At 37.3% G+C, this 12,147-nt stretch overlaps 1 protein-coding gene across 5 annotated transcripts in view; it reads right to left on the bottom strand.

The window, feature by feature from the left end:
• Positions 1-378: 378 nt before the first annotated feature.
• The window catches only part of Acsl (Acyl-CoA synthetase long-chain), a 37,090-nt gene continuing 25,321 nt past the window's right edge, over positions 379-12,147 (bottom strand). For all 5 annotated transcript variants that reach the window (XM_033465406.2, XM_076524038.1, XM_033465408.2 and 2 more), the window contains 7 exons: positions 5,638-5,992; positions 4,755-5,123; positions 3,987-4,382; positions 3,546-3,858; positions 3,162-3,425; positions 2,806-3,081; positions 379-2,734 (listed from right to left, as the gene is read on the bottom strand). In XM_033465406.2, the coding sequence (XP_033321297.2) occupies positions 2,580-2,734; positions 2,806-3,081; positions 3,162-3,425; positions 3,546-3,858; positions 3,987-4,382; positions 4,755-5,123; positions 5,638-5,992 (2,128 nt within the window). In that variant the 3' untranslated portion in view covers positions 379-2,579. The remainder of the gene's footprint in view (positions 2,735-2,805; positions 3,082-3,161; positions 3,426-3,545; positions 3,859-3,986; positions 4,383-4,754; positions 5,124-5,637; positions 5,993-12,147) is intronic.

A 12,147-nucleotide genomic window follows, 5' to 3' on the forward strand; every position in this document is an offset into this window, starting at 1 on the left:
TGAAGCTCTGCTTAAATCGTATTATTTTAGCTCAAAAATCTTCCAATCGAAGCACTGGCAGCAAAATAAATTAAGCTGCTCACGTTCCGTGGTCCACCCTGTATAGTTTTAAAAATATAATCGAGGTAAGCGCGCGCGCGCGCGCGCGCGTCAGAAGAGCGGGGTCTGAAGCAATTTTATATAATATTCAACTGTAATCCTTAATCTGTATATTCTAAATGTTGAAAATAAACTGACTAAAAATATAGTTACACTTGAACATAAAAAGGAAGAAGAGTTATTAATACATAAATTGAGTTTCGACAAATAGAGAAAACTGGATCTCTGATCACGTCTTCTTGCAGGTAACACAGCAACAATCGAAGAATCAAAATACGATTGAGAGTTCTTATGATTTTATTCACCGACGGTATCCATTTTCGTGAAAGCTATGTTATTGTCGAGACTGTAAAATTAACAAACATTACTTATAAATAACATATCGTATTTGACGGAGTTTCCGACGAACCTACCATACATCACGAAAAACAAATTAAGCAAGAAAGTAATCATAATAATGATACTTACTACGTATACTATAATTCTGTACATTTATTTTGGATTCTGTTTTTCGTAAGCCATAATTTTAGAATTAAAATACTAATTCTAATAGTAATAATGATATTAATAATAATAGTAATCATAATAAAATGACGAATTAATTAACAATAGGATATAATCATACTCAAATGACAATTGGCAGTTTCCTATCTAATATGGTACAGCGTTTTAATAATTTATACAAATCATTAACGAGGTCCTTAACAACTTCAGCCCAGCGTCAGGAACTCTCAACGCGATTGGAAAAGGAGCATCAGCTGCTAGTCGATAATTATCCTCTCTTATTTCTCGCCTAATTCTCTCATCCCTTGTACAGTCGCAGTTCAACAAGTCGCAAGATGCAAGTAAAACCGTTCGAACCGTTTTGTTGCCGGTTTTACTCGCGTGTTCCGAGCCTCAATACTTAGATACTAAGTATCCGTCGGTAAACGTAACCACCTCGGTACTCTATGATACAAAGTCCCTGAGGTGTACAATTCGCTATCATAACCAGCTGCGGGACCGCAACGAAAAAATCTAATTTGCATTGAACGCAACGGTTAATCAATCTATTCGACCGAAATTACTTTGGTTTTATTATTTCTCGGGATTTTCAGGGAAGACTACCCAGTTGCCAGCAAAGGATTCGTGTGATGAGAACGAGACTCGCAAATCATTCTGAATCTCGAATAAGAAAGGTTGTAACAGCAATGAAACGACCTGGCAAGTCAGAAAATTGACTAATACAACGAATGGGAAGACTAAAAATTAGAAATTAATAGAACAATCGCTTGGTTTCTTATTCCGTAGATACCGTTTTACTTTCCTACAATCTCACACACAGTACATTCTAGTATCCTCTCGTTTGTGGACACGTATATATACATATGTATAGCGCATATATATAAATATGTATATATATGCAAGCATACACAGCAATTAAACAAACACCAATGCATACGCGCTCTCGCACACACTTAAAAAATATCGTTCTGCTGCAGTAGTAGAAGGGAGATAGAGTTCTTGTGATGCTTTGACATGATATACTAGCACTTGAGAAAGTAGGCAAGAACGTATTGACAAGTATATTATACAGTAGGTGAAGGGATGGCGAACGAATCGTCGTTATTTATATCCATAATAAAAACGGAATGGGGTCGAATTTCAGACGAGGGCGTAATTAAACATGTCCGACTAAATCTAAAGTCTGGCATCATTTACGTTGATTATATTAGTAAAGGCTGACTCGTAGATCGATTTTCTGTATATACATATAATAGCTTAATGTAGAATAGAGCTACTCTGCCTATTCGAAGAGTCGCGGCCTTCTCTCTTTGCGAAAATGGAACTCTACTATCTCGAATAATACTTGAGGTAAGTACACCATACGTGTTGTGAACTTACAAAATTAGCACAATTGCATAGCCACCCGACGGTCCATTTGCCACAAAGTTACATCAGGAGGAATCACCGTGAAGAATGAGTATATCGTTTTAGTCAGACATAAAAATTATTTAGGAAGGAAAAGCGACCACTTCACCTGTCGACGAGGAATGCTAGGTTATGCAAAGTTTCCATTTATGTTAGTTTGCAGTTCCTCGTCGTGCGTTACGCTTACGCACGTTCCTCGTCAATCCTAATTATAACCCTACACAAAAATCTCTCGAAACGAAAAGTCGGATTAGTAACAATAGTATCCTTGAAAATGTAGGTGTAATTTTAATATCGAATAGGCGTACCGATGTCGACGACTGACACCTATTACAACTCCATGGTTAATTGCGAAAAGGAAATTGACAATAGAGATGCACACCGTGCAACATCTTTTTTTTTGGACACACAGAATCTTTCGAGTCTAAAGTTTGTCTTTGTAACCGACTCGCGACCTCGATTTCACAAACTCATATATAAAGGTGATCGAATCATCGTTTTGTTGGAGGAGGAAATGTAAATTTTGAACCGCTTCATCGATTACACTTCTTACAAGACTTGGCGCGACATCACGAATTGTACATCCTATTAATTTCATGCTGGTAGTACTCTTGCACCGCTTTCCTCTTCAGTTTGAATGCGGCTGTGACCAATCCCATATCCGGTGTCCATTGCTCTGTGCACAGTTTTACTGCGCCGGGAATCTCAAATCTTTGAAGGTTACCTGAAGAAAAGCTGACATTTAGTTTTTCTGATCTCAAATTAATGAAATAGAAATTATAATAAAACTATTACATTTTTTAGCTTGTTCCACCAGTTCTTGCAGTACTGCCTTTTCTACCACAGGATTGTTGCAAAGTTCATCTGTGGTTTTTCCAGTGATACCCAAATTAGTGGCAATCTCCTCCAAGTAGTAAATATTGGGAACCACTAACGCTACTGTGTGCGCCTTATGTGCATCTCCATAGACACATATGTTTTCTACGACTGGACATGTTTTTAGTTCTGCCTCAACTTTACCCAAAGACACATATTCGCCAAGTTGCAGCTTCACTAGATCCTTCTTTCGGTCTGGATTTAAAGTCGGCGAATTAATAGATTTCATAATATTATCTTCTTTTATAAAGATATTAACATGATTGTAAACATACCAATAATTTTGATAGACCCATCGGCATGACATTCCCCAATGTCACCTGTTCTAAACCACTGCCGATCATCTTCCTGGAAGAAGTCCTCTTGCGTTTTATCTGGCAATTTGTAGTAACCAGCAGAAACGTTTTTCCCTCCAATAAGGATTTCTCCTCGGGGATCAGGAGTATCTGTAACTCTGTAACCAGCCTCTTCCCAGTTTTCCAAACGTATGTCGCAGACTGTAGTTGGTGCTCCCACTCGTCCTGTACTCCTATCGCAAGCTAAAAGAATCGTTAAACGAATTAATACTTATAAAATATTAAAAGTTTTCTTCACTCTATAAAAAATCATTTAACTGCACAAGGACGTATAGTCTAATGAAAACTTGTAAAATTACATACCATCCATAACAGTAGCACACGAAGTTGTTTCTGTGAGACCATAGCCTTGGGTCACTGTAACGCACAGGCAATTTTTCACCTGAGTATGTGTGTCAGGAGATAAAGGTGCTCCTCCACAGAGTATAAGCCTAACCCGTCCACCAAGAACCTGCCTGGCAGCTCCGAAGATATATTTATCAAAGAACGGTGTGTCGTACCCCCGTTTAGCCCACTTCAGTTTATACTCGTAAGCAAAATTAAAAATCGCTTGTCTGAATGGACCCGATTTTTTCACTTTCTCGTTTATGCCTTTAGAAATGCGGTCGAGGATTAGCTAAAAATTTTAGAAAGGATTTATTGATTACTCAATTTATTTGTATTTAGCCTTTTTGGTCTATTCATTTGATCAGAATAGAATCCGAAAGTCGAATATTAATATCATGTATTATTTTGTGAACTTACAGGCACTGCAGTTAGGCAAGTGGGGTGCAAAACTGAAGCGTCGCCCTTAGATCCCCTCTGTATTTTGCTGCTCGAATCAATCATAGTAAGTGGTGAACTATAACCAATTGGTACGCCAGTAAGAAGGCATACACTTTCAGCAAGTAGTTCAAACACATGAGCCAGGGGCAAGAATCCCAAGAAAACATCGTCCGGTCTAATCGCAACTGCATCACAATAAGCCTTCAAGGTGGAGATGATGTTTGCATGAGACAGAAGAACGCCTTTCGGTACCCCGGTAGAACCAGATGTGTACATTATAATAGCTGTGTCATTCGATTCGGGTAGCGATAGCGGTGATTTTGAATCGTTGCCCTTTTTAATTACTTCGGAAAACGGTATAAGGTTCACATCCTTCTGCAAAGAAAAAGCAATCAAAAGTTAATAAATTTTTCATTTCGTCTCTGACAGCTATTACCGCACATCCACCGTTTCTAATCCATAATCGATTGAATACCCTATACTCTATAGCAGAAAATCGGCATTTAAAAGTTACACAATGACATTTAATACTGACATATATTACACGAGAGATAAGACGTAAGGCAGGCGTAAACTAATTTGCAGAAAACGTTATGCATAATAGGAATACGCCATTAATATTTATTGAGCACTGTCGTACGTTCGGATTTATCAATTGTCTCATTAACTCGTCACAGTGGTCGTTAAGCTTAAAGACTGCCATTAAAACGAATTGAATATCTTGACATCATGACACCAGTAACTCACTTTATAGCCAGTGGTATCTGTCGGTTTCAGTTGATCCTCCATGTAAATAATCGTCTTAACTACAGGTACTCTTTCAAGGAGTCGCTTGAACTTCGGTAATAGATCATGACTAGTTATCACCGTATCCACTTCCGTCTCATTGATACCATGAACTATCGCATCATCCCCTAAAGTCGCATAGATGGTAACCACGGTCAAATTTTGCTTGAAACAACCATAAGCTGCGATCATCCATTCTGCCCTGGTCTCAGCAAAGAGCACAACGTTTTTACGAGTTGTGAGACCCAGGTCTTTTAGTCCACGACTGAATGAGTTGGTGAGTCTGTCCACTTCCGTATAGGACTTCCACTTATACTCTCCCATTTTATACTAAAATGAAAAAATGCAAATCAGTTATAAATCCTTATTATCAATTGTCAATTATTTATGCAGGGTGTATTCTCTGGCATTAACCATCTTTAAAATCTGCCTACCATTTTTGTGTGTAGTTAATGGCCAAACATTTGTGTGAAATGTTTCTTTGATAGACTACTTGAGGTGCCTGACAGGTGATAGCTAATCTTAGAGGACGCGTATTACTAATTAATTACAATTCTATCTATTTATATACTTTTGGTTACGGTTTCACTTTCACCGGTTTAAGCAGGTTGACTGCCACAATCTCACAGGTTTCATAAAATTCAAGTATGAAAATTAAGGAGGTAATTTGCATAGCATCCATTACTTTCAGAAAAATTCCTATAATTTGCGAATTCTAATAGAATTAGAAAGCTGTAGCGTAAGAACTAATTTTCAAATCTGAGTCTTTTCTATCATTAAAGGTGTTAATAAATGAGAATATAAACCTGCTTTATTAAGAAATAAAGTGATCATTGGCTGGTACCTTTTTAAATATTCTACCGTTAGGCTGGACCTCGTCCTCCTCCGCGAGAATCTGTCTGGTCCCGAAGCACTTTTTGTCGCTATGCAACTTCGCGACCCAGGACAACATTTTCTCGAGCGTGTCGATCTTCTCACGCTCGAGGGCAACGTGCATCCGCTTCGGAGGGTCAACGCTCCTGAAGGTGATACTGTGCTCATCCTTCGCGACGGGACGAGCCTTGATTCTCCTCGAAGCCTTCCTCTTCTCCCAGGGTCGTTGCAATATGAGGTAGACTGGAAACGTCAGCAGGTCGTACACGTAGGAAAGCGCCTTGATCGCGTGGATCGCGCTGGCAATCCAGAAGCCTTCCATTTCCCTGGAAAGAAGACGCAGAGTGTTAGAAAAAAATCACTTTTCCCCAATGCTGGCATCCTTGGCTATCTTGCTAACGTTGCCACTAATGCTGGCCATCCTTCGCTGTCTTCTCCAGCTTCCTGAAGGTAAATCCTGTGCCTCTGAATAAAGGTTTCCGAATTATATCACAAACAGTCGGCGATGTTAAAAATTATTAACTGCGTGCAGCGTGCAAGAATACTAAAATAGTCACCGGCTTCTACACCATTAGCTAATTGTAAAGAAGCTTGCATCATTATGGTAAATTCATTTATACACACATACCTTATCGGTGCTATATATTACCGAAAACATATGATCAGCCCAATAAACATTGTTGTGCTGTGTCAGCCGAATATTATTATTATTATAATATTATATTATTATTATAGCAAAATTATATATTACTATATTATTTACATAGAAGAATTAGTTGTTATAGCATATGTGACACATACATTGTATATATTATATATATATTATTTATATTATATATATAGCATAAAAAAATGTTAGTCGTTCAGGGTTATTCGTTCCAGCCAAAGCGAATTTGCGAGTTAACGTTTACCAAGATAAATAGCGTTTCGAGTTTAGTTTAATCTATTTTCTATGAAAGCATGACTAATACTGAACAAATTGTAATAAATCATTGCGAAATTGCAAAATTGTAGGAAATAACTTTCAGCGGCCAGTAACTGCATGTGCAATGTTGCTATTGCAATATCAGCGAGTCCTTGACTGTGATCAACGGTGCTGGCAAAACATTAAAAAGTTTTTACGAATGTGTAACCGTTGTGTAAGCAGTGCAACATTGTCGATCGACGATCAAACGTTCCACTTTCAACAAAACAACAGCAGCCAGGCAGCGCTGCTGCGACAAACAGAATCGCAGGGTTAAAGTACGTTGCAAGTCTCGTCCATTAACATTTATTTAATCCTCAACTAGCACGGATCAGGATGACCCACATAGCGATCACGATGCAACCAGACCGATCAGTTGCGGCATCAACTGCAGGAAAACTTTCCGTCACGGACGCATCGTTGATCTTTGCAATCGATACACATACAATAGCACGAGCTTCTTCTGTGTATTCTTTGCGCGATTACTGGTCGTGTGTAAACGGACACGGAATAGTAACGATATTAATAAAAGAATTTACATATGTCGTCACTTATATTATCTCCAGTCCATTCGAATAATCATAAAAGAAAATTAATTTTTATCGATATTAACACTTTGCCGTACCATTATCTTCACCGTTATAATAATTACAGCTTTTCCGATCGTAATAGTCTCTTAGAAGAGAATTAAAAATATTTATTGTGTGCCTGCATTTGCTTGAGTGCTCAAACACCTATGACAAGAATTTGATTCCGACTTAACATTTTATTTACTGACTGTTAACGACAGTTAAGAATTGCTTAGGAAATTGTTCAAAATTGTTCAAAAACTACAATAATCTTATTCGCAATCCATCAAGTTATTTAAGTGAATATATTGTAACAAGTTCTTTCGAAATTATTATTTAAGCGAAAGTTATCCAGCATCTCTTAGACTCAGTTCCTTATTTTTTTAATTCGTTTATACAAACATCCAATTGTACGAACGTAAACAATTAAATATTAACATTTGTTTAAAGTATTGAAATGACAGAATAATGTTTATACTTAACAGGTTATTATTAGAAATCTCGGTCACGTGTCAGACCCATCGAAATACAGTAAACGATTAAGTTAGAAAACTTTTTTAATTTGGTATAATGATCCATATAACAACATTAGATGAAGATTTCAGACAGAGTCCAGCGAAAACATGTGTTTATCAATTTCTCTTAAAGAGAAATAAAATTGTCCAGTTGCGGACGCTTGACGGTTAGAAGAAACATAAACAATAGTAAACGTTAAATACTCTGTTTTTCGGAATACTGTGAAAACGGCAGAGACGTTCACATTAATTTACCAATGAAGCAAATCATAGTGCAAGGAGACACTAACAAATAATTTATTTTAAAATGTCTCCGTTTAGACAACTTTTCTTTGAAATGCGCAAAGCCCGCAAATCTATCGGAGCATACATAGTGCAAAAATTCTGCGTGCCAGTAGGTCCAATTTGCGATCACGCTATTTCGTAATCGTAACATTTAATAGAGTCAACTGACTACAACGTACTTTAACAGTCCTGGCCAGCCTGTGGGCACGCATTTCGATAGTCAATCTGACAGCTGAATGGGCCGCATGCGAGTGTGATATCAAGCGTAAAGGGACGTGCAAAGAAAAGCAGCAATAAGAGACGGAAGAAAGAAAGTGTTGTCAACTTGTCCCATGCTATTCGCGGTATTTACTAGTGTTTACACCGTGTTCACCTAACACATACGACTCCCGAACGTCATTTTCAGTTTTAAGGGGAGGCATTCAGGCGAAAATCAACCTTCCGCTAATTTTCCAGATAAAATGTTGAAAATGCAAATTGTTTTGCCAACTTATTTTTTTGACACTGAAAAGAGTTTCTTCTATGAAAAAAAAATTGTGTACGTGGTGTACACAAACTACAGCAACATTTTCACCTGGAAAACTTTATCATTGTTCGAGTTATTTCAATTTTAATGATAATTATTGGCACTACGGTCGTCTATGTTCCTACCTGAGTTGGACAAAATTTCATTCGAATGACGGATAAAAGATAAAAGGCTAACCAATAGAGAATTTTATTCGACACCATCGAATAAATATCCGATCGAATGAAATCTTATACGGATAAATTTTTATCCAGATAAATTTTTACTCGAATAGAAAAAAAAAATTATATTATATTATATTTTAGTTAGACTAAAATTTACTCGATAATATCGAACAGAAAAAAAAATATTATTATACTATATATATAGTATGTTATATATTATATACTATTTATACTATTTTTTTTATATTATATTATATACTATATATATAGTATATTACTATACTATATTTTAATTAGTCCATATCTCTTATCCGCCACTCGAATAAAATGCCCAACTCTATTTACGTGCAAAGTTTCACAATTGAGATCCCACGGATTCACAGACATTCCCTGTCAATGTATTTACATTGCGCGACATACGGCCGCCTCTTCATTCTACCAACGAGTAAACGTAATTCGCAGGAAATAGTAAATCGTGCGGCGTTTTTATTTCTGTGGCGGTTAAGAGCCCGGTCGTCGTGAGTCAGCAGTCCGGAGCATGCTCCGCGGTCTAGAAAATGCTCATTCACCGGGTTAAGTATCACTTGCGCGCATAAAGAAATGTATCTTCCTTAACAGGGCAATTGCACGAGACAGCCGAAGGCCAGAGTTTTCAACGAATCCACGGTCTAACGAAACCGACCAACCCTGTGGTTCCAGAATTTTTTCGCAGCCGCGGGAAACCTGGTGACTGCACACGGTTTTCCGGAAATGGTGTCTCCTCGAACAAGACAGAGGAAAAGGAAGACCTGCTTCCTGAGTTCCAACGAATCATGTAATGAGAAGTTATGAATCCCACGTTTCACATTCTCGTCAATTTTTACGCTACGCTTCCCGCCGTGGTTACAAGGCTCTCCGCCTTATACCGGATGTCCGAAGAAAACCGAACGAACTCGTAACTGTTTAATAGCTCTATCATAAACGGTAAACGTTTGCTAATGTTTATCATACTTGTTCAACCGTCGATTCCGTTGTTCTAGGACAACCTGTACATTGCACTGTGCCTCCGCGCGAGGATACGTGAACCTTCGCTTCTGCAAGTATCATAGCAAACAAAATGTTTGGAGATAATTATTTGTGAGAAGTGCTGACAAAATGATACGAATTTGATATCTTCACCGAGTATGTATATACAGGGTGTCCGCAGGTTTTAATGTTCAAACTTTGTCAGTGTATTCTATGGCACAAAGTAAGAAAAAAATGTTATGTAAACATAGGTCATATAGAGCTTCATTAAGAAGTTATAACAAAAATTCAGAATAGGAATAGTAATCAACTTGCTGTTACTGCGAGCATTGGCTTGAATAGATCAGCACATGCCGTGTGTTTATGTAAGCTGTGTTTATTAATACATTTCAAAATATCTACTGTTGTTGACAAATACATGATTGACATCGATCGAAGATCGAATTTATGACCGTGCGAATTTCGTTTCTATTCTCTTTCTTTTGATTGAACGCATTTTTGTTATAACTTCTTAATAAAGCTCTATATGACCCATGTTTGCATAACATTTTTTTCTTACTTTGTGCCATAGAATATACTGACAAAGTTTGAACATTAAAACCTGCGGACACCCTGTATATTACCAAAGTTCACGTCAAATATACGAACAAGATTAACACGTATAACACTGGACACATTTTGACCCAGAGTATAAATAATCTTATTATTATTAGTATTAACAATCTATCAGGTTTCTGATAATTAATTTGAATCTTCATATGATTCATTGAGCTCTATAGAAAATGTGACTTGTACAGATGGAGTAGTCTTAAAAATACGTTGAAAGCAATTGATGATTAAAATTTCAAACGATTTACACATTTTTCCAGGGGTGTATAATTAACAGTCACTTTTGTTCACAAACAGCTTTCTAACCTGTTAACCGAGTATCACGAAATATCTCAGGTAAGATAAATATTAAGACTGAGGACTAATACTAAAGAAAACTATGCAACAAATAGCAGGATATAATCAAATATTTCCAATGAACAAAGAATTAATAGAAATTGAAATCATTATTTCGTGGTTGTATCAATTCTTTGTACAGTGGAATATTTGATTTGTAAATTGTGTCCAATCTTATGTCGATCTATATAACCTTAAAATAATCTAAAATAACCTTATGTCACCTATATGTGCAATCAACAAGTGAAAAGCGATTTTCTTCAATAGAAGCGTGATTGTATAATTTCTCACTGGGAAGGGAAAAGATTCCATTGTGAAACGAGTTGAACAAACGTTAATTTCCCGGTTGACAGGTTAAGCGACCGAATGGCGCAGTTGAACGGAGAAATATTAGAAAATAGTGAAACGTTAATAATAAGACACGTTTCACAAAACGCAATGTCAAAAGCTAACGTTCTATGCGATGGAATTGCTGGATTTCTAAAGTTCGTTTTCAAAGTTCATTGTAGGGTCAAGCGATGATTCATTTGGACACAGTGTAGGATCGCCGAAGATTGCTAGCGACCGAAAAGAAGACGCTGCTGCAGACGTCTAACACGAGGTTCGACTATCTTCACGGACTTTGAACCTGTTAGGCTCGTGGCAGACACGATGAGCGCGGCTGAAGGCAGCATAACGAGCTACTCGTGTCACGCACATGGCCTCCTACTATTCTATGGTAGCAAACGAAGGGCAATGTCTCTGTCTCCACTACGACCGAGCCTCGTCGTTTTCAATTATTTCTGCGAACAATAGCTTCCTGGACTTCGCATCCGATACAGCGGCGGCTGCAGCGCAAGATACCGGCATGCCCAAGGCCGTATCCGTCAGTATACATATGTAGAGTTTACTTAACGAGGAAGTCTTGCAAACACGCGGTACAAAGTCAATGCAATATTTTTCCGAAGATTATGCGTCTCCCGGACTAACGAACCCGTAAAAATTATAAAGATGTTCAGACTGGTGACTCACGACGATTTTTACGTACTGTTGGTAAACGATTCCACATGGAACTTGTATTGATAATGTCTACAGGCGTCGCACACAAGATTGATCCTTTTGCAGCTCATATTCGTATGTTTGCAAATCAAATTCATCCCTACAGTTCTTATAAAATGCAATTCAATTTTTAGATCTAATATGAATTTATATACTTATTTAGAAATTAATATAAACTTCGTCACAAGTAATTAATCTGCGATCATTACTTATACAATTTTATTCGAGTTTAATATTTAATAGGAATTTGATTTACAAAACCTTGCATAAGATCTGCGAATGTACAGAAAGTAAATTCAAAAATCAAGGTGAGCACGTTCTACGGAAGAATTCATTGAATTGCAAAACACCTATATTTGAACATTATATTTTCATCGTTTTTCTGGTTCTCAAATATGCGACTGATGGTAGACTGAAGACAATTGCCATGAAAACGCTATGAATTGTAACGTCTGTAAAAGTATTGCAAA

Source organism: Megalopta genalis, chromosome 8 (genome assembly GCF_051020955.1).
Source record: "Megalopta genalis isolate 19385.01 chromosome 8, iyMegGena1_principal, whole genome shotgun sequence".
Taxonomy (NCBI): Eukaryota; Metazoa; Arthropoda; class Insecta; order Hymenoptera; family Halictidae; genus Megalopta; species Megalopta genalis.